The following is a 24,196-nucleotide window of genomic DNA, read 5'->3' as shown; positions in this document are numbered from 1 at the left end:
AGCTGACAAGAAAAAACCAGCATGATTTCTTCAATTTCCTTCTCTCTCACTGCTTGCTCCTAGTAAGAAGCGTCGCTCCTGCAAAGTGAACTTGAGTCTTGCTCATTACATTTTAACAACTACCCTGAAAACTCATCCCTCTGACAGCTTATTATTACAGCACTGGACTGAAGCTTCATAATTCTCAGTCTCAAGCATGTGTGGAAACAGTTTTGAGGACAAAACCAAGACCTCGGGATCACAGGATTATCCAGGGTCAAAGCGACCTCCAGAGGTTCAGTCCAACCTCCTGCTCCCAAGCAAATCAGCCATGAGATCTTTTCCATTCCATAAGGCTCACATGGTACAAGCTCCCCAGGCAGCCTGTTCCTCTCCTTGATTGTCCTCATGGTGAAAAAGGTTCTCCTTACATTAAGTCCAAACCTCGTGTTTCTATTTGTGTCTTTTGTTTCTCCAAGTTCATCTTCTCAATGAACCTCCTTGTAGGTACTGGCAGGCTGCTACTCTGTACCCTTGAAACCTTCTCTTCTCCCTGCCGAACAAACCTAGTAAGATCTTCATCATGAGATTTTCATCCATCAGTTTCAGTTAAGAGTAAACAAGGTACCAAGACAGTTACCTCCTCAAAACAACCCCTCAAACTTTCAGGTCTTAAAATAAATATGTGATCTTCAAAGAAACTACAATCATCTCACAAGAGGGGACTTTTGAACTCTGATTTTTCTAAGGAAAGTTCCCTTTTCTGCAAGTGTCTACTCAGAACAACCCATCTTATGCTTTCAGCATCATCAATACTACTCTAGGGCTGAATAAGTCTCCTGCAATTTAAGGATTAATGGATTGGTTTTAGTCACTGTTTCAAAATAAAGCAAACTGAGAACAGAGGGTGAACACTGAAATTTCTCTCCTGAGTAGCAAATTACTGCAATAAATTTGGGCAACCAAATAGAAAGCTAGAACAGAAAATGCTATGCTGCCCTCATGCACAGCAGCATTAAAATATACTAGGTTAGGTTCATAATATTGCTGTTGAAGTTTGCTCTTCTCTAAGGATCTATGTGCTATTACTCTGCAAACCTTCACAAGAATAAATTATGCTTTCCAAGCATTAAAAACACATTAACATGACATAGGGCATGGAAAATCCAACCTTCAAATACTTACTGAATCCAATAGATCATAAACCAAATCAGTATTAGAAAAAAGAGGAGGGTTACATTAACTAAAATAAAACTCTCTGAAATAATTAAGTGATTTTTCAGCCACTGTGATAACACATATTCCAATGGCTTAGATATCAGTGAAAGAGTCATTTAGACACAATTTCACTTTTAGTCATTTACTGGAACTCATAACCCTCTGGCCCAATTCCAGAAGATTTCTCAAATCCAATATAAAAAAATTTCAAGTCAGCCTGAGCAGCCTATACCATGCCACAAGAACTGCCACGAGACACACACAGCAACACAGCAGCACATTTTAGAAGTGTCTTCATTTTTTAGTGCTCTTCAATTACATTAAAGAAAAAAAAGAGACTTGACAACAAACATTAACTTCTCTCATCATTTCACTGACAGTGTTATTAGCCACTTTATTCACTTGTCCCCCCATAAGAGACAAACTCAGTATGCTTATTCTTGCGCATAAATAAATGTTTGATTTCTTTAAAACATTTGTATGGAAATAAAAATCTGTTACACTTAATCATCTCCAGATTTACCTTACTGCTCAAATAAAAAGGCCTAATTAAGCATTCTCTGTATAGCTGAATATAAAACTGAATGTTTGTCAAATGACAGCTAGAATATTGTTATCCAAAAACATTTTAGAAACTCAGTTGAAGATACAACAGTACTGTGAAGCTAAATTAAAGACATGAGATTTTTTTAAACAGGCAACATGAGGCTGCAATCTTGCTATTTCACTTCAGCATTAGAACCCGCAATTTCATGTTTTCAGGATTTTTTGAAAACAAGCTTTCAATTCATTTTTTTTTAAACCCATCACAATTACCACAAGCCTTTCAAGGAAAGGTTGAGGAAAGGTTGCCTTAACACACATACTCAGCTTCTCACAGACTATCACTGTCATCACTACCTTAAATGAAGCTCAGGTATACACCTTTTATACTAGCAGTTTCTATGACAGCCACCAGAAACTGAGCAATCTTACAGCTTTGCAACATGGTGGGCAACTCCTCTGGATACTGCAGAGCGCCACTGACTTGAGTGCACCTCTCTGTATCAGCACTGGGCTCGACCCAGGACCTCCTGCTGCATTTCAGGTCTCCTGTCAAGAGTACTACAGAACGGAGTGTTGCCTGCAAAAGAGTATCAATGGCTTCTCTACAGCAGATGTACTATGAAGAGTAATATTGCACATAGGAATGCTTGCTGGCTTTTACTTCATGCCTTTTATTCTCCTCTGTCCATCAGACACTGAAGTGCTCTATTTAACCATGTGGGTTTTACCCCTCTTCCTTTTGCAGCTGTTTTCCTAAGATAAGCTCTGAACTGTGCTGCTGCTCTGAGCCAGCTCACCTGCAAAGATTGTTTGAGAACCCTGCCCACTGGGACATGACTCAGAACAGGAGACAAGAACACAATGCTTTCTGATCTTAGCATGGCAATGAGACAAGAGCAACAGTACAAACAGTACTTTGCAACTTCTAGATGGGAAGATGCAGTTGGGCTTACGCACACTCAGCTGACAAAATAACTTTGTACTCGTGTAAATCCACTGGTGCATTCCTTCTGCTCCCTCAGGATCGGGAAGTTTGCCTTGTTATAGCTGGCAATGTGCTGGTCTTCAAGCCTTCACACATCTCCATCCAGTAATGGCAGGTTTGAAATGTCTTACAAAGACAGAAAGATAGGAGAGAAACATTTGGGGGTTTTTCTACATGTAACAGTGCTTATGCTTTGAGAAGAAGGTGGAAAACGTAACTATTGACCACCAAGTATTTTATTCATTTCAGCAACTCTGGGGGCAGAATCTGCCAGGGGAGGACAGGGGAAATGTGCTGCTACATAGCCAGAGCAAGAAAAAGACTATTTAATGATCAGGCAGGTCAGCTCTAAAACTCAGCTGAAAAGTTTGACACTGATCCAGGGGAAATAAAAGTGTTACTACATCTCACCTCAAGGTACTGCCCTTAGCAGAAAGAACGGATGAATAAGAAGCCATACCTTCAGGCTTCTACAGTATAGAAGTGTCTTCTTTCCAAAAGCAGGAGAATGTATAGTATATAGCATGCTTGAGACAGTGACTGCCAGGCCTGAATGCTATCCCCCTGAAGGTCAAAACTCACTGTAGACCTTGAAGAGCTTTCAAATGCCAAGGACACCTCCTTATAGCCATGTAGACACTGCAGAAAGTCTTTTCTCTAAGAAATAATGCACTGAAATATCCAAAAGTTTATGGTGAATCACACATTTTCAAAAGAGGTAACAAAGCTGTCTCTGCAGACCGTCCCTCCCAGGTGCAGGTCCAGCCCTGTGACAAATGTGAACATTGTGACAGGCTTGTCTAGGTGTGCAGCTCTGGCTGCCCAGCAGGCACACCAGATGGCTCTCAGTAGGGCTACAAAACAACAACTCTCTTGGGCAAGAGAGCAAGGGAAAAGAACAGAGGAAAAAGCACAGCAGCAAAATACCTCATTAGGAACTCCAGCTAAGGCCTTTGTAATGATTATGGTACTGCATGAGAGATCTTTGTCAAATAAATTATGAGTGAAAGCAAATTACCTGAAGTGTTGGGAGGTGCAACTTGGACAAATGTAAAAACCACAGCTTTTCTAATACCAGTTCTATAAATGGAAGTAATCCTCTTCAATTATTTCTAGGTGTATGTAAATTACATGTAACAACACAAAAACAACACTTCTTACATCTCTGCCTTATCATGAATTTAATCAAAAATTACTAAGTGAATGACATTAAAATGGCCTCACTGAGGAACTAAGCTAGAATTCATAGATTCATTTTTGCCAGCTCAAACATAAAACTAATTTAGCATCACCGTTCCAAGTGTTTTAATGGTTTTGATTCCTCTTCCCGCTGAGTATCAGCCAACATAGAGCACTGAATGAGAGTTAGATGGAATCCAAATACAAGTATTATTTGGTATATTAAACATTTCTCTTAATAAATGCATAAGCATACAATACTAGTGCATCACAATCATATTTATCTAACATGATTTTGGACTTTGGTCCAGATTCCCCAAACTATCAAAATAGAGTGCTTAGCCCCATAATTACAAAAGATGAGAATGTTTCTCTTGCCAACACAGGACTCAAAAGGGAAGGCACATGCAGTCTCACTGAATGGAAGAGATGTTTCCTGTTATGGCATGTTACCTGTTACCAAAAAGATAATAAACAGCAGTATAATCTGAAATCTCAGTAGTAGCACAGGTTATATAACAGAAGTTGTCAGTAAGTAAAGCAAAAGAGGGAGAATACAGGCAAAAAAAGGGCTGAAAGAGCAACCTGGAAGGTATCTTTAATTTCAGCATAGGTACATCAGTAGATCCTCACACACTTAGCATTACTAAATTTGAAGTCCTCAGATAAAATGACTTTATTAGAATTCTCTCTGACATGGCATGCTGAGCATGAATGCAACATAAGTGAATAAATGCTCCTTTCTCACTGGCTTTCTGCCAATCTGACTGCAAAACAGAGGCCTCACACACAAAACCAGCCATCCTTGAAGACCCTGAATATCAGCAGTGCACTCCTGACTCATTTGGCCACAAGACATCGAAGACACCTCCATGTACCATGCAGAAAAGCAGAAGAGGACACTATGCTGTCCTCATTTCTTAAAGAGATGGGGATGGGGCACATTATCTCTCAAACATTAAAGACATGAAAACCACATCAAATCTTATTTCATATTTCTGAACAGTCTGTCAGCCAAATTAAAACATTTGTATCTTAAGATTATTAAACACCATCACTGTAATTCATAAATACTATCTTAATCTTTCTAAGTAAAAAAACACAAGCATTTTGTTTTTCATGCTCCTCCAAGCAGTCTGCATTTCAGACTTGCTGTGGCAAGGAAAACCAGAGACAGCAAATTAATCCTGTAAGACTTAATGCAAACAGATGAACCAAGAGAGAGCCTAGACTTCTATTACTCTGTTCCAAGTACTTTCTCATTTCCACAAGTTGCAAATATCAACATTATGTTTTGTTTAGGAGATTTATATGTAACATGTAAACTGAACAAAACAATTCCTGAGAGAGTTTTACAACTGACCATGTAAATACATTTCTATAAGTCTCTACATTTTTCTTAGCCTCAATTCTATCTGACAGAGGTTCCAGATAAAAATTTGAGTAGAATCAGCAGTGTGAAAGAGGAAGAAGTCATAGGAATATGCAGTAAAACTTTAAAAGTAACTGTCAGCACAGATTCCCATTATCTCATTTGTTTAAGGTTACTTGGTAGAATAATCATGAAATAATATTTTGTATTCTTTTAAAACAGAATTAGGAATCAAAGCACAACAGGTGCCATGAAACAGCAAAAAGAAGATTGTGAATTTTTGGTTTCTGAAGACTGACAACACCCCCTCCCACCACAACTTGTGACTTGCATTCCCAGTGAAAACCTTAGAGTCACTGTGAAGCGAAAAAAATCAATCTGTGTGTTCTAAAGAACCTGGCATGCACTTTCAAAGTAATCCTTTCAGACATGGAAAATTCAAATTTTCAAAAGACAAGCTGACACCTACTAGCTCAAGATAAGATCACTGGTAATAAAACTTAGGCTCTCAAATACCCGTATTTCCAGCACTGATAAGAACTGTTTTAATAAATGCTCTCCTTGCCCAGCAATCCACTCAAGAAGATGAAACAAAGGGTAGGATCAAATAGAGGCTTCAGACTTGAATCAGTTCTTCATACACATACTCAAGGCAGACTAGTTAAGGTGAAAAAACTGCCTTTTGCCAGCTGCTCTAAATGTAAGATGCTGAGGCAGAGATTTGCCTCACAAATCCACAGCAGAGCCCCTTGTATATACACGTGTATACTGAATTAAGCCAGGTGGCCTAAGAGCAACCAATGATACAGTGGGAACTTTGAACAAGCTGCAAGCAGCCAATGTAGGAAGTTACTGCAATGCTTTCCAGGCTTCAATGCAGGAACATTTCTACCACTTCTACCTTTGAGCCAGCCCCCAGCACCTTCCCCAGCAATGACTGTAATGCTAAACTGCAACCTGGACCAGACTTCTGCAGAGACGAATTTGCAGAGCTTTAATATACAACAACCACAGACGAAGAATCAAGATAGCACCTCTGTTCTCCAGCAAACACATTCATTTCACTTGTGTTTCTCACTCACTGAGTTTTCAAAGTGTTCTGAAAGCAACTACAGGGCATTGCTGATGTGCTGAACTCACCATCACAGCTACAACAGCTGAGCCCCAAGTAGTATATTGCCCCCAAGAGAAGGCTAATGGCAGGACTTGCAGGCTCCCATCATGCCACCAACACTGCTTGATCTCAGCAGGCTTGTCTGCAGCCAGGAGAAAAACTTCTGCTTGCATGGTATCACGGCAGCCTTGATGATCTAATCCACAGGGAAGACTTCAAAGCCAAATAGGAAGACTTCAGTGACAAACTGGAGAAAAGCCATCACCCTACACGGTTTTCATGGTAAGGAAGAAATACATTTAAACCAAGAATTTGAAATACCCACAATAAAAAAAAACCTTGTAGTGCTTTTTATCTCACTTCCTGTCCTTATTTTCTGGCAAAATTTTGGAAAAAATCTTGTAACTGTGCTCCCAAAAGTCACAAAGTTGGATTTTTTTTTTATAATCGTAAACCAATTATCATCTAAATGTTATAGATACAGAGCTGTTTACCCTAAAACTGGGTACTCCTTTTTCCTTTTAACTGCATTACCACAGTGAGTAATACATATTTTTAAAAATCAGGATGCCTTTATCTGTTCTTTGTAGCGGTTAAATCCTAAACAAGGAGCAGTAGCAGATCAAGTAGTCAAAGGGAAAAAAAAAAAAATCATATTCACTGTTTTCTATTTCTGGAATTTACTTTTGTGTGTTGAAGTCATAAACTCTTTCCCAAAAGTACCAAAGAAAAGGATTTTCCTTCATCCACACATTAAAAAGAAAAAAACCACACCACAAAACCATGAGAAATCAAAATAGGAGGCCAAACAGAGGAGATATGAGCAGGGAATAAGTTCCAAGAAGCAAAAATCATATCCTATGTTTGCATCAGAACACAAAACAACACAAAGTACAACATCTTGGCATATACAAAAGCAATAAAGGAATTGCCTAGTTATAGACACCAGTCTTGTTGTAACTCTTAATCAAATGTTAGACACTGTAATATCATTGTCTGATCTGTTAGACATTGTTACATGGCTTTCATCCCTTCCCCTCAGTATTCTCTTGTGAGGTCCAGCAGAGCCTAGCTTTTCATTATTTAATTTTTTTTTTTTCTTCCTGTAGAAATGAACCATGGTCTCAGATTTCCAAGGCTTTAAATGGGTTCGCACTTTTGAAATCAACTAACAGTGGAGGCTGCAGGAAAACCTTGACAACTTCAAAATAATAAAAATAGCTGGACAAAAGGGATTTCCACTGAGGCAATCACCAGTAAGAAATCTGGCTATTTAATACTTGTTAATTTAACACTTAAGAGAACAACATTATGCCAAACAATGTTCTGTAAAAACAAACACATCCTAAATACTCCTTACTGCATCCTGATGCATTTGTTACCAAGGAAGGGATTGTTTACCTTAGTTTTAAACCTGGGAGAGGAAAGAGGAACTGTGAAAATGGGGGCTAAAGTGGCAAAATGCACAAGGAAGCATGTTCAAAATCATACTTCTAAGAAACCATCAATTTTTTTCTCTCTGAGAATGAAATTTTAAAACAAATTATTGTTACGGTTTTTATTTACTTTTTCTACAACAAAAAAACTGCAAGGCATAGTTTTTTTCAATCTTTGCTGGCATCTGATTACATGCAAAATCCTCTGAATTTTTGGAGACCTCAGCAATCAACTGCCAGGAGACCAAGAAAAAACCCTTAGGCAGGTTTTAAGACAGGAGACAGTTTAGCATTTTTGCCCTCATAGGACTAGATGGATCACATTTACTTTTTCTTCCCCTTCCCCCTCCTCCTTCCACAAAAAAGTTCTATTGGTTGAATGCTGGGGCAAAGGCACAGACTGTATTAGACCATCTAAAAAACCAGAGTCCAGAAGTAGCTTCTGCCTTTGACAACTTCAGTTTAAATTAGAGCAAGGCAGCCAAGAGGCAAAGGAGATGAGCCACCAGGTGGGAGGACAAACAGGTCCCTGTCACTGAGCGGGCTACCCAGTACAGCAGCCTTGGAAAGCTGCTGTGAGCCACAGCACAGCAACACCTTCAGCACCACAGCAGAAACACAAGTCTCTCCTTGCTGAATCTTTCATTAAACAGGAGCTTTACAATAACTTACTACCTGAGCACAAAGGCCAGAAAGACTGGGAGGGACCAGAGTTTGAGTGACTCGTTGGTAAGTGGAAGCTGGGAACATCAGACAAATACAAACAAACGCCATCACCGGCGGAAAAGTACAAGCACAACCCAGGCTCAAACCAAATCCAAAACCCCTAAATTAAAAGCAGGGAGAAGCAGCCTGTGTGCTGGCACTGCCTCGGTGAGTTTATGGCCCCACAGTGACAAATGGGTTTGAAAGGACCAATGCTACAACACAATGAACAGGTAGGGGTGGCACCACTAAGCTCTCTCCCATCTCGTTCACCTGCAGTAACCTACCCAGTAATGCAATATATTCTCTACCAACAGAATGCAGACTACCTATTAAAGAGTAACTTTTCAGCAGTAACATTCTTCTTAGGGAGACAGAAAAACAATGAACAACTAATGAAGTCACTTCCATTAATACAAAAAAATAAACCATTACAAAGACTGTTCGATCAAATTCCTGTGAGGGTAACTTAAATGATGTATTTGTCCTTGACTATTTTTCCCTAAGATTCCTCTCTTATAGAACCTGCCAATAAAATTCATCCACACAACTGAAACAGGAAAGATAAGCAGCATTTACACCAGAAGTTCCTTGACCTAAAGTTCTGGGGTCAGCCAGGTAAAAAACAATTACTCTAACCTCAAATCATCATCATTTTGGCATTATTTTCCCATCCATAAAAGGAGGTATGGATGAGGTTTCTTTGCAGAGAACACTGCAAATTGATAGCTTTGTTCCAGTTCACTACAGTCTCTTATTGATTTCCTCTCATTTTAGCCTGCACTGATTTGTTAATCCCTTCTCTGTAACAGTCCTAATGATAAATTGAGAATGAAAAACTGCATGCTTTAGGGCCTTTTCCACCAAACTCTAGCTTCAAACCATGTTTTCACTTGCACTTGGAACATGTCCATCTACCCTAGGTTAGATTTGATTCACCTTAAACTAGGGTTGGGTGCATTTTACACTGAAACCTTTCTGCTCAGGCTTCTCATGGATGAACAAGGCAACCAAAATCACCTCACTGTGGCAGAACTGGAATACTGTCACCTTCTCACAGAGACTTTGTCTTAAAACCAAGTACATTTTTTCAGTAATTTTGCAGCACTGCCCACAGTTGATTAGCAAGCATTAACTACACCATGCATCTGAAGGGCATTACTGAGCATTTATGGCATTTGTTGGTGCAAAGAAATCCTTCAGAGGTGCAATGAGCTGGATCACAAGTTGTCTCTAAGCTCAGAGCTGCAGTCATGGTGCAGTTACTAGAAAAACCCATGCAGAAGGATGGGACCCAGCCAGTATTTTTAATTTAAGGAATACATATGAGCATAAAGAGATCAGAGAGTTACAACAAGGCAACTTAGATTAGTCGTTTTGCTACTAATAAGCTCATTAAATAGAGCTGCCAATCTGGTGTCATTGTTAGGGCCTCACTACTGACAGCTGATGCCTGTCTGCACAAGCCATGGCTACTGCTGCAAGTACTTTTAGTCTCTTTCCATTTCCCGTAACTTTCAGGGATCTCCAAGTGAGGTACTCATTTGGAATTCTAACTGCAACACACCACCAAACTGAAAATTAATTTATGAACTATGAAGATTAAGGCTTGCCCACAGTCACATTTGTAACACCTCAGTCATCACATGCTGGGTGGGTCTCCACCTCCTGACTTCATCCCATGTCAGTCCTCTCCTACACCACTCCATCTGTTAGGAAATCGACCTTTCCTGGTCTCCCATACAGATTGCAGAGCAGCCTGGCTCTGGCTGCCACCTCAGTGCTGCAGTACAACCCCAGCAGATCAATTTTGGTCATTTTAAACCAATCCTTATCTGCAAAAGTGATACTTGGAAAGCCTCTAGTTTGTACCCACACAGCATGTGCTCCCTGGCACGCAAAGGCAGCGCGGGAGTTCTCCTTTGCCATTCCCTTGGTGTGACTTTGGTTTCCCATCTCCTTCTCTGCAATGCCAGCTGCAGGGAAATTGGTAGGGGTGGCAGGAAGCACAGCGCTGGGAACCAGTATCACCTCCTCTTTGCTTTCCAAAAATTACAGACCCAGAGCTGGTGAGCTAGGCTCTGCTCAAAACACACTGCTATTCTTAACTTGCAGAAATGACTTCGCTGTGAATGTTAAATGTCTCTCTACCCAGGCCATAAGATACTCTTTACAAACCACGGTCATTTCTTAATGGGATAAGAAAAGCATAGAATAAGTGGGATGGCTACCTAGGCAAAAAGTGGCAATTGGGTTCCAGCAGTTTGGTACTGCTCTCAATTTCCTGCTTAGGGGAATGGCAGAAAGAACTGACTAACCTAAGAAATAAATCCTGTTTCCTCATTGCCTGTGACATGACTGTAAACTCTCAATGTTCTCGCAGTGCTGCCAAGATTAGTGTTACTCTCCTACACAGGGCAGGCAGAGCACACAAACACACCTAACCCAACACAGACTTGCTGCATTTTGTATGCAGACTGCAGTTTCAATCTTCTGTTACATCCTGTTTGGGTTTTTCCCTCCTCTAATAATAATTTCAACAATTTGGTCTCTTATTTTCATCCTTAATTGCAATTTGTCACTCACACAGTGAGCTGTACTCAGAACCCACTTCTTTGTGGCCTTTATTTTCCTTTATTGTCACTTGAAATTAATTGATAAGCCAAGAACTTGATGCAAGAATATTAAAGGGACCATCTCTATATTAAAATTTTCATAACTGCATCTCTAAAACAACATAACAAAATCAATCAAGGAAAATTCAACAATGCCATTTCTCAAAAGAAATGGATCAAGACCAACTCATAAAAGACACCAGTTCATAAGAGGAAAAAACCACTGAAAAACTCACAACACACACCAAAGTATTACTTGCTTAGCAAGTGAGAAACTACACATCACTTCAACTTTTTTTTGCATTTACCTCCTTCCCTAACACACAAAGTGGGTTTTTTAAGCAGCTTATTGGATCAGTTACTATACACATATTCTCAAACTCTGAGCAGTAAAATCTGGTTTAGGAAAGTTCAACTTGTTTCTCTCCCACGAAAATACAAACCTCTCATTCTGAGCACTCAAAATAAAACTTTTAACAGTAGCCAGTCAAACAAGTAAATATTCAAAATCCGCACACAGAGCATAGAGATGATATATAACAATACCAGGTTATTTCTTTCAATACCCCTTAAAAGTCTCAACTATAGGTTTACTTACAAAGAGGCCTCTAACAAATTTCCATGATAAGTCAAAAACAGTTGTCATTTTTCTTAAAACCAAAAGGTTCAATTTTCAATATTATTGTGACTATATGTTAAGGTAATAATGTCTATACATTAATCTATCAGTTATATAAGCAATTAATTGTACTCATACAGATAACTTAGATTGGTCTTGTAGGCAGCTGCTTAACAATTCGCAACATGAATGGGGAAAAGGAAGGAAAACAAGAATATGCTAAAACCAAAGCGATCTTTCAAACACTTAAACAAAAATGACATCTTACTGCAACTGCACTGAAAAGAACAGCAATAACCTTTGACTGCAAGAGCCATAAGAACGTGGGTATTCATGTCATTCCCTGAAAAAAAGGAACCCCATACAGTGGCTCCAAAGCAATCTGTATTGCACAGGATGAACATGCACATTGGAACCATGGACCACAGCAGGATCAGGATAAACACAGTAGGCACATGTCGTCACGAGTCTATCAGTTATTTTCATTCCCTGACACAACTGGTCCCTATATCCATCATCAAGATTCAATTTGAGTGATGGTTATTTTTTAATTTCCTAACTGAAATTTCAGAGATCCCTCCTCAGAAAACTGTGATCTAGCACAGCTTGCTTTGAGTAGAAAAGGACATGATGAAAACATAGCTCCATGTGAAGCCATGCATATCCAAAATAACTGCAGCCCTTCCTTCCATCCAGCTAGGCAAGAAACATTCAGCACTGCACAGACACTTCTCACTTGTTTATTGCTGCAGCAAATGTTTGCTGCAACGTGAATGACATGCTGAACATACCACAAACAGTAGAACGATAGCTATTAAAGCCAAAAATATCAAACAGACTGGAAAAGCATTTTGACAAGGAGGAAACATTAAACAGGATCTTTGTAGCATTTGCTAAATACAGAGACTCATCATATTTCGGGCCATTTGTATTTAATTGTCCTTTCATCTGAAGAGCGGTGGATGAATGCGCAGCAGATGAGTCAGATGTTCTGAAGAGGTCCCATCAAGGACGCCCCACAACACAACAGCACTGCCTGAAAAATGCCTCACACAACAACTTCCCAGTGCCTTAGCCTATTCCATGGTGGTTATGCACTGAAGCACTGAGAAGAAAACAGCAAATAGCCCTGCAGTGGCAAAATGCAAGAACTTTAGACACATTCAACACCAGGAACCTCCAATGCTTTTAAACCTACCAGGAAGACACTCAGATTAGTGGATAATTATCCAAAACTCAGGCTTTTGTTCCTCCTTTGCTTCAGTTTACAGGAAAAAAGTGCTCTTATTTCTCAGGGGGAATGTTTTCAGTTGAAGTCAAACTCACAATGGAATAGGTCACTCACAACACTTCAAAAATCAGGTTTTGAAGTGGCAGACAGACATTATAACAGTGTCAGTTCAAAGAAAGGAGAACCCCTGGTCTTTGGTGGAGAAAGTAGGCAAGCCATGGGCATGGAGACAAGGAGCAACACAGGAGGTTAAATCTACTGCGCTGTCCTTGAGGTAAACTCATGTGTCTTTTATACTGTCCTCTAATCCTTAGATTAGTTTCTCCACTTTGGCTTTAACAATATTAACTGAAGTGCAGAGGCAATCAGCAGACCACAGCTTTGCCAGAAATTCAGTTGAATCATTAAAAGTGATTTATAAAAATAGACCATGAATAAAAATCATGAATCGTAATCCTCAACTGTTAAACTGTCTCTCTGCATCAAACACAAAAACTGGAATTGTTAATTCAAGGTAAACATGGAAAAGAACTCTATATTCCTTTCACTTCATCTCTCAAATCAAATCCCATCTCCATATGACAACAAATGGAAAAAGGGATAGCTTGTGAGTTAACAAAGAGCAGCTCACTCTACATAGCCTACATACTGCAATTTAATGCATTTTCAAGTATAAATTCTAGCTTTGGCATTATTTCATAATCTTGAAGTGAAACAATTTAGGTCCTTATTATCTGTTTTTCTTTTCTCATCAACACAGCTCCTCCTAGGATGCAGATGATCCTCCTAAATCATCTTTGTGCTGTTATCTCTGCAAAGAATGATGTCTGCTACAGAACACTGCCATTGCTAATCACTCAAATCAGGTCTCTCACAGGTCTATAAGGAGGAACAGTGCTGAGGGCAGCAGAATAAAGATAAGATTGTTGTTTCTCTTTCTTTTCAAGGAATGTATCTGAATACATTCCTTCACTTTCATGGATCACTTGTCCTGCCAAGGATAAGTTTCCCTGTGCAAAAGCTGCAGCTGCCTTAGCTATGTATTGTTCGAGAAATGACAGAACAATGTACTTGAAGCACTGCACACAGCACAGATGAAAAACAGTGAGAAGCAGATTCAGAAACGGAGCTGTCTATACATAACGAATGACAAGAACTAGGGACACCCATGCCAAAACGGGTAAGAAAGCTGTCTGAGACTCAGAGGAGTTAAAAGTGACTAAACATTAGTGCAGCATCATGGGCTCTGGAGCCCCAGCCAGGGTCCCTCAGGATGGCATCCCTTCCCTCCAGCACAGCACAGCACAGCACATCCCTTGTCCACACAGCACAGCTTGATGTCATTGGCAAACTTGCTGAGGTTGCCCTCAATCCCACTGTCCATGGCACTGACAAACAGTGCTGAGGAACACCACTCCTCACTGGTCTCCAGGTGGACATTGAGCCATTGACCTCAACCCCATGATTGCAAAGATCCAGCCAGTTTTTTATCCACTGAGTCATCCACACATCAAATCCATGTCTCTCCAGTTTACAGACAGGATGTCATGTGGGAAAGTGTCATATGCTTTGCACAAGTCCAGGTAGATGATGTCAGTTGCTCTTCCCTCATCTACCAATGCTTTAAGCCCATCACAGAAAGCCACCAGATTTGTCAGGCTGGTGACCGAATTTGCCGTGCTGAAGCCATGTTGGCTGTCACCAATCACCTCCTTATTTTCCATGTGCCTTAGCATAGTTCCCAGGAGGATCTGTTCCATGATCTTGCCAGGCACAGAGGTGAGACTTACCAATCTGTAGTTCCCCCGGTCTTCCTTATTTCACTTTTTTAAAATCAGGGTTATGTTTCCCTTTTTCCAGTGGGAACTTCACTGAACTGCCACAGCTTCTCACGTATGATGGATGGTGGCCTAGCCAATTGCTCTGTCAGTTCCCTCAGGACCACAGATATATCACATCAGGCCCCATGGACTTGTGCACCTTCACGTTCCTTAAATGGTCTCAAACCTGATCTTCTCCAGGAGTAAGCAGTGCTTCACTCTCCCTGTCCCTGCCTTTGCCCTCTGCAACTTGGGCCAGGTGGCTGGAGAACTTTTAGGTTGGTTGGTTGCTTGTAACCTTTTTTAGAACAAGGCCACTCGTCAGAAGTTTCACAGGTTCTCTTTATGCCTTGCTAAAGTTTAATGCCCTGGATAACTACGCTCTGAGAGTGGCACCTGGACAGACCATTAATCTGATTTTAAGCCAACAAGGCTGCACCTTTAACAAAGTCCACCTTCTGCCACCTGTTCTCCCATCTCAGCTTTCCTGAACATGTCCCCTTCTTCACTCACCCTACAACTCAAACTGGAGACTTCTCAAGGAGCACAAGAGGTCAAGAGTAAGCATGGTGGGCAGACGTTCTGGATGAGTCAATTACATGTCTCAAACACATCACAGCTTTTTGTTCCTGCCCCCACAGTACTGGGAATTTCCATTCTCCTCAGCTGCAATACAAGCCAGAACTGTTTATATGGCTGTGCAAGCCTGCCCCCTGGATCAGAGGGACCACCAGTTGTGATTTGTGGGGTGCTGGTCTGGAGTTTCAGACAGAAGTAGTGCCACACCCGGGCAAAGTCCCACCTCCTCTGTTCGGCTGCACTGCAGGCACAACTTACACCTGCACACATTGATACTTGAGAGAACTTAGAATCTTTTGCTAATGGTAAAGCTGATTCCACCAAGGAAAAAATCAGTTCCTGAATCCAAAAGCCTTTTAAAAGAAATAATTGAATCTTATTAATTTCTGAGCTTACAGGAAGAGCAAGCAAGGGCTTGTGCTGCAGCATTTGGAAGGGTTCTATCAGGACACTGTTCTGATTATTTTAATGCACAAAAAAAAAAAGGGGGGGGGGGGGGAGTGGAAATGGTAATTTTCTTCTTTACCTGAAATGCTCCATTTAGGCAAGGAACCGAAACAGGGATGTTACACAACAGCTCCAAGCAGTGCTCAGAGGCCATGCTCTGCTGCCCACCGGGAACCACCGCGTGCCTTCCAAGCTGTCTGTAGTCCGCTCTGCCCCAGGTGAACACGTTGCCAGCTTCTAAACACAAAACACATTTCAACATTACTTATTCACCACGTTCCTGAAACATGTGGGTGCCAATTCAATACCAGAACTCTTTAATGCATCTTATCTACAGCTTCAAAAGCTTGGTGAAAACTTATTTCTGGGAACAGAAGGAAAAAAAAAAAAACCATTAAAAACTAGCTCAAGATATTATGTTATACTTCTATGTAGCTACTCATTCTTCATTAACTTGTTTTCTAGCAGAATAACATCTAGATGGTGGCCTGGGCTGTAAATAAAACCATGTCAGTAAAGCTGCATAACCTGGATATTCTGCATACAATAAACACACTTTGGTTATACAAATGACGTATTTTAGGTTAAGAGAAGCACACACAAAACCACTTATTCTGACACATAAAAGATTATAGAAAAGATAATTATTTCCTATTCCCATTCTTTGCCATAGACAATTCATTGCATGACCTGCATTGAACAGGGTTTATGTTTTCCTGATAGAAGTTATCTTCTGTCACTACTATTGTTAGCAGAGCAATAGCCCTCAGGAGACAGCTGGTTAGGCAGGAACACCAGCACAGCTGCCACTAAGCATTGGAAATGCACTGGTTTGTTTTCACAGGGATCACACTTTGGCCAAGGAAAGGTAACTTTAAATGAAATCAGCACGATATGGCTCACCCTTCTCTCCAAGGGTTATTTTACCAAGTTCACTGCTGCAGGACTGACGCCCAAAACACCACTCTCCAGTAGGGACAACATCCATAAAGCAATGCTTCTTACCTTTGCTTTCCTTGAATTAAAAAAAAAAAACCCAAACAAACATACAAAGTAACAGCTTTATTTTCTTAATGAAGTGACTCGATCCCTGAAGGTAAGCCATGAAAAGCTGCCCCTTCTGGGCTTCCAATTAAAAAAGTTATATACACACAGCGTAAGTTAAAGCCCTCAACTTGGTTTTAACTAGAAGCATCAACCCACATTCCAGCCCAGAAAGAAACCTGCAATGACCTTGAGTTATGTACATGCTTCAGCCAAGCCTCAAACTGCTCTCTGGAGCTGAACTCAAGTCTTAAGTTCGTAGGCCAGAAGATGGGGATCTGGGGAAAATACCATCCAGTCCAGCGAGTCAGCTTGAACACACACCTCTCACTGTCAGTCATGCACACCCCACTGAGGGGTCGGGCACAGGGGGTATGGTCACACCACCCAAAGGTGACACCTGGGGCTTTTCTAAACAGATGCCAAAACACAAACCCTTGGCAATCTGAACACCTCCCTTTTCCTTAGGGTGCTGCTAAACTGTCTTGAAAGGGACACAGGTGGGCACGGCTGGTTTGTGGAGTTTAAGGTGATAATGCATTTTGTAAATAAACTGGAAACCTCAGTTCATTTATAGGAGAAGTACATGCATTTTCCTTGGAAATCTGCTGGCAGTGGTATCTTTCACTCCAATCACTGCAAGTTTTTCAGATGCATTCTCTCAGTTCCCTGATAATGCTTCCCCTAAAATAATTAAGTGATAAAATTAGTTGTCATTCTCTCTCAAGGGCACAAAGCTTTTCCTCCTTTGCAGCTTCCTAGCAGTTCAGGGAAAAGCTGGAAATGGTCATATACTACATTCAATACAAGTGAGGTCTTTTAACATAGTAGCTACATTTTGTTAGGTTAAAGGATAAAAATAAATTTCATTAAGAGAACTACAAGTGTATCTTAGATTAGGAAGACAGTTTGAGGTTTAAAAAACGTGCTTGTTCTGAAGTTAGCATATTTACTTTGCAATTTATATAGATCTCTGCTAAAAACATCTGCAGCTGCAAAAATGAACATAGCAAATTTAAATATAGACTAAGCTTCAGGCTTTTACATCAGACCAGGTTACTGCACTTCTACAGAACCCTATTAGTGGACTGGGAAAGGATAGGCAGGCTGCTCTATTTTATATTAACTACAGGAACTGAAACTGAGTTTTATGAAATCTAAAGCCAGAAAGAATTTCTGTAACATCTAGTTAGATCATTAATATACCACAGGCTCTCAAGCCCTACCCAGACATTGCTGTATTGATCCCAAGGACTACAGCTGAATTAAAGCATTTCAGCTCTCAGAAGCCAGAAGTATCAAGTGCCACAGGCAAAAACATCAGCAAGCTGCAAGGCCTCTGAAAAGGAAAGCTTTGAATTGATAATACAGACCCAGATCCTCACACGCAGTCTGCAGCACCATCCTTACAAAGAGGCAACAACGGTTTCTCTCAACTCTGCCTTTTGGGGGAAAAAACTCCTTCCTCAAACAAATCTGATGCTCTGTCTGGACCCAGACATGAAAAAGAAACACCAGCCACTCATGTAAAAAAAATGAACCCTTTGCACCCTCCCATCAGGGTACTACTCCAGTGGAACTGAGAACTGCAAGCATATATGGAAGATTAAAACAGCAACAATGCTTAGCTTCAACAAAACACCTTCCACAGATTCTATTTTCTTTCACTTGACAAGCCAGCAAAGAAACACTTACCATGCAAAACCAAACAGAACCCTTAGGAGAATGTAAACTGTTTCTGTAAAATGTGAATGTAAAGTGTTTCCAATTACAAACACAGACCACTGCAATTAACTTTTCCTTTTTTGCCACAATAAGGGAAACTAGTTTCAGGTGGCTATTAGTACTCAAGCATGGAGAACAATAATTTAAAAATATTATAGCCAGATAAATTAATTTTTGCTTTTAGGAAGAATTTAAGAATTAGTTTAGTTAAGATTAGTTAAGCAACCAGTTCCTTCTCACTGCTCATCAATGCAGTTCTCAGTACTTATTGAGAGACATTCCTTCTCCAGACTTGTTCCTGTTTGCTGAGCATTCCCCATTCCATGCTCAGACTCCTGCTAATAGTCAATCATTTCTATTTTTCAGCCAAAAAACATCTGCCTAGGGGTCCTTTAAAAAAACCAAAAAACCCCAAAGTACATAAATCTGTCTTTTCTGTGAGAGAAACTAACAGAAGCTGATTTAGATGTGCCTTTTCTATGAAATACTGATTATACTTTCAGCAAACAAACAAAAAAACCCCAGTCTCAAGTGGAAATTTCAGGCTGAGGCAAACACCAATGCATGGAAAATTCCGCCAAAGGTTAAAGTCTCGTCAAAATCCTCAGGAAAAGAAAGCACTGAGCTATGACAGAAAGCATTGAGCAATTGTAATGAGAGATATTGCTACTGTGCTGCTTATAAAATAGATGGTATTTTAAAATGTTCTAAGAATATTTGAGAAAAAGACATTAGTCATACAGAGTAAGGAGGTTGCAGGATGAATTACTTAAGAATGAAGGGTGATATAACAAGGAGTGTTGGTCTAATATTAGACTAGGACAGATTTTAATTAGAAGTCAAGAAAACATACACAGTGATGAGTCTACTGGACAGAGTACATCAGCCATGGAAGTGGCTGAGACATCAGACAATGTGATATTTCATACCAGACTCTATGCAGGAAGAGGGCACACAAAAGGCAGGAGTTATCTCTACAACTTGCATAAAAGAAAGAAGTGTATAGTATTGAAAAGCTCTTCCAGTCCTTCTGAGATACTAACAATGCTTCCTAAGACCTGGATCTTGCCATGTTCTAAGCATGGAGGCTCCAATTCCAAAAGGCACTTCAACTCCTCTACTGTGAACATCCACATTGTCCCAGATGACTGTGTACCAACTGTTCATTTTTTCACCAGGCAAATGCTACATCAAAATAAAGTCCAGAGGGTTCAACACCATTTGAAATTAATGAGTAAGAAATATAAATCCATGCACCCTGTGTTATTCCAGTTTACAGCCTGAATGAACCACACAGTACAGGAGGTCAGAAAGCTGGAAAAAAAAAAAAAAGACAAAGGGGAGATGATTTTTAAGAAAAACTTTCTAACAGCTCCTTAAGTAAACAACACAAACAACAGTATGCTACATTGTTTGAGATTCTACATGATCATGCAGATCTGGTTTGCTCGTGCTCTTTGAACTGTAGACACAGCAGTCTGCATCAGTGTACACACAGCAGCAAATCACCCAAAACACATGCTCACGTCCCTCACAGAATACAGATGAAGGTACATACATATTCAAGGACTTGAATACAAACCACTGTCTGAAAGGTTCCTCTGCATTTTCTTCACATCATCCTTCTGCCCTCATGTATAACAAAGCACAGACAGTTGAGAATGTCCTCAAAATTACAAGTTCACAGCCTTCAGAGTACTGCAAATCCAGCAACACTGCATAAAGCACTTCTAGTTGTTTCCTGCCTGACAGTGTAGCTTTTCCTGTGCTGTTTTATGCTGCTACAGAGGCTGTAGAGCATGTCATTTTTCCCTTTTAGCACTTTTTTTAATCAATCTGCTCAGCCATATAAGTGGAAAGAATTAGCAATAAAAAAAATAAGTACGTTAGTTTTAAAAACAGGTTGATTGTTTCTCAGTAAAACAGAACAGACAAATAGGCACATTAAAATTTACTTATTTTCACTAGACTCAAATTTATCTTTATATCAATTTTCCTGTTTTAAGGTAATATCATGCACTAGTGTTATCTCCTTGAAGTCTCTATTTAGTACCCAGGCAAGCTTTGAACTATCCTTCATAAATGCTAGATGAAAAGAGTTCATCTAGGCTATCTCAGTTCATGGCTGCATTAATGATTACTTTTCAAATGAACTCTGGATATTTGCACTGAATGCTTAATCTCAGACTTGAAATATGAAGTTCTATATAAAATTCCTAATGCCTCCTTTCACATGAAAATTCGCAGGAGCAGGCATTAAAAATTGACATTTAGAGGCTGCCTCTTGCCTCCTCCCTGCCCTATACAGAGCAACACTTCTCCCACATCTACAGATCTCTGCTGTCCTTCAGAAAATCACCGATGTCCTTCAACCATTCTGAGAAACTCCCTCATCTACCGAGAAACAGCCCTTGTGCAGGGCAACCTAACAGAAAAACATTCATCCATCCACCCTTAATTCCTTCTTGGCTGAAGACTGCGTTAATTCAGCAGCTGGAAAGCAGGCACCCCCACACCTGCAGCCTAACACCTGTACCTGTGCGTGGTCTCCGTGCAAAGCAGAGTTATCTGTCCTGAGAAAGGTTTAAATGATTCTCTTATACAAGAGTTCAGTGTACCAGAGCTGTCCACATCCCTTCACACATCTCCTCTCCATGACCTCCTTACAAACTTCTGCAGCTTCATGTAATAGGGTGCACTCCTGAACTTTTTTCCATATTCATTCATAACAGCTGTTAAGAATGTATGACTAAAACACAAATCTTTGCACAGTATTGAGGTCATGCATCATCAGGAAAGCTCAAACAAAGCAGCAAAAGCATTTCAGGGATGACAGCAACAGAAAACTAGAGATATTTCCATTGCCACTTTCAGCCTTCTGCAGTCACAGGCTGCAATACACAGGTTCAGAACAGCCCACAGAGCATCCACACAACAAGCTGCAGTTCACAGGGGTTTCCAAGCACTCTGTGAAGAGATCTAAACCTGCAACAAAAGGCCACAAGTGCCACAGGAAGAGAACCATAAGGGCATCACCAGTGCTCCTGCAACAGCTATGGATTTGCCAGTGAGAACTCCTATACTCATCAAGTGGGCCAGAGATTCCTGCCATTCCAAGCTACATCAGATGTTCCCAAACCTGGTGATCAAATTTAATCACAGGCATGTGGGCAAGACAAATCAACAAGGGATTTCACACCACTACAAGCAGAGGCTCATCTGTGATTCAGCAAACAACTGGGTTCTCACTGTGACCCATTCCTACTGCTAAGGAAAAAAAAAAGAGAAAAAGGAGAAAATCATCCAGTCTTCTTTCAGAGCCTTCTGGAGATATCAAAATATTGAACACCCAAGGACTTGTATGAACACATAATATAATGGAAAATACTCAGCTAAGCAGGTGAAGCTTTGAGGATGTGTGAAACTCACCAAGAGAAGGCACCAAGACCATGACAGTCTTTAAAACAGACTAAAATGTTCAGAGCACAGAGCGAGAGTTCCTTAGGCAATAGTTTACACCAAGAAACTTTGGACCCAAACAGTTTTCTCCCCACTAGGCCACCTGCATTCACTGTGCTTGAATTAATTGTGACTGGGAAGGTAAACTAAGCCAAGGAATTGATCGGGCTGAAAAATAGCCTTGGGAAATGGGAGCTTGGCTACAACAAATATTGCTAAAGGCAGTGCTGTATTAAATCAATTTAATATTCCATATGACAGACTAGACATAGCTTGCAATTTCCATGACATGCTAAGTTTGTCATGCACTTTACCAACAGATCCATATTTACCAGCACTTTGGACATCTTTAAACATCTAAACAGCTTTGACTTTCATTCGTTAAAAACCAGGTATACTCCTCCTTTCCATTGTTAGACCAAGTCACGTCTCAAGATAGGCAATGCTCAGTTAATGGGATTATTCACATACTTAAGCAGCATGCTTCACTGCTTTGAAAGACTGAACAATAACTCTCAATATGGCAAATTCCAGGACTTTCCAGTTGCCTTGGAAGCCCTGTCTCTGGTTCAGGTTTTAGATGGGATAAAAACCCTTTTCCTTTTAGAGGAGAGACTGGAAACATGAAGTACCGCACAAAGTTCTGGATAAACCACAGGAGAAACTAAAATGTTACCATTTAAATGCATGTGAAGTTGTGTTCATACTGCTGATATCAAACAGATATATGATCTTGGCTGAAAAAAGAAAATGGGAGGGGAACATCATGAAATCCATGCAACCATGAAACAAAGCTGGGGAAGGCAGCTGGGGGCAAAGGTAGATTTTAAAGCACCCTAACAGACTTTGCATTCATCCTGCAAGGTGAGAAAATTCCCTCCTTGTTTCCCTCCACTCATGATTAGAGAGTCATGACTGCCTCACCAGCTGTGCCTCTCGCTTATTTTAAATTCAAACTACGATACATATCTCACTTTTAGTCTTTTAATAGCAATGCCTTAAAATGCAGATTGCTGGCTAAATTTAGTTACATGATTAAAAACAAATCTAACTCATCTCTACCCAGCAAACAGAACTGCTGCATTCAAGGTTCAATAGAGGACTTTAACTCTTCAACTAAAAACAAAGTCCTAACAAAAAGAAGGAAATAAAAGAAAATCAAAGCACAATTTGGTGATGTCTCCAAAAAAGCAAGATGCATAAAACATTAACCAGCTATGGAAAACTATCTGCAAATGCACCATAGTATACCATAGGGTTTTTGTTCAGTACTTCTGCAAATAAATTCTGCACTATGCTACTACAGCAGTATGAGTCATACACTTTTACTGACATTCTATATTTATATCTCCATGCCCTTCTGCACTGTTACATGCTTCCTTCCATACAGGCCTCTCTAACCTGGAATTTCCTTCCTTCTGCAGCTGAGCATCTCTTCTTCTAACATTCCCCAGAAAACTGAATAGATATTCAGTTCTTTCTGGACACCATTCTGGGAAAACAACACCCTTGAAGTATAATAATATGCTGCATGTGCTTTTATTTGTTTCCAATTATTTTATTGTGTCTGATTTCCTAATCTTTTGTCTATGAAAGGACTGCTTAGGTCTTTATCCCCTTTGAGGCAAGGTCCAGGTCCTGTTTCATTAGACTTAACGCAGTACAGTACTACAGAAAATCTTATTCAGAGATTACAAGTTACAACACAGGCATATTTTCTAGATAATTTCATGAAAAGCATTCCCTCTAGCTCCAGTGCAGCAAACATTTGTAAATCTGCCTAATTTGGAGAAAGCAAGCAAGCCTGCTACTCTCAATATCCCATCGCATCTGAGCCTCAGAAGGAACCGGTATGTGTCTACAAGAGATAAACAAAGGGAAGGTAATTAAGTTCCCAGTGCTAATATTTACCTTGTTAAAAGACTCTAGGGCGTGCTGTGGAAAGGCAGGCACAGAAATAGCAACAGAATTGCTTTGGAATGGCAGCCTGAAGGAGAACTGGGCTTTTTCACTGCTGTCCACACGATGCGTTCCCAATAATCAGAGACCAGTTGCACAAGAGATTTCACTAGATAACAAGCCTCAGACATGCATGATTCTGAAAAGGCACAACATCTACAAAG

The 24,196-nt window shown here is 40.2% G+C and overlaps 1 protein-coding gene across 7 annotated transcripts in view; it reads right to left on the bottom strand.

Moving 5' to 3' along the window:
- The window catches only part of SERGEF (secretion regulating guanine nucleotide exchange factor), a 144,294-nt gene that overhangs the window by 97,770 nt on the left and 22,328 nt on the right, over positions 1–24,196 (bottom strand). For all 7 annotated transcript variants that reach the window (XR_007204385.1, XR_007204386.1, XR_007204383.1 and 4 more), the window contains exon 9: positions 15,925–16,082. Coding sequence is in view for 3 of the 7 variants with exons in the window: in XM_048307762.1 (XP_048163719.1) it covers positions 15,925–16,082 (158 nt within the window). In the remaining 4 variants the exon portion in view is untranslated. The remainder of the gene's footprint in view (positions 1–15,924; positions 16,083–24,196) is intronic.

The sequence above is a fragment of the Corvus hawaiiensis genome, chromosome 6 (assembly GCF_020740725.1).
Source record: "Corvus hawaiiensis isolate bCorHaw1 chromosome 6, bCorHaw1.pri.cur, whole genome shotgun sequence".
Classification (NCBI taxonomy): Eukaryota; Metazoa; Chordata; class Aves; order Passeriformes; family Corvidae; genus Corvus; species Corvus hawaiiensis.
Note: the sequence above shows the minus strand (reverse complement) of the source record. Positions and strands in the feature narration are given on the sequence as shown.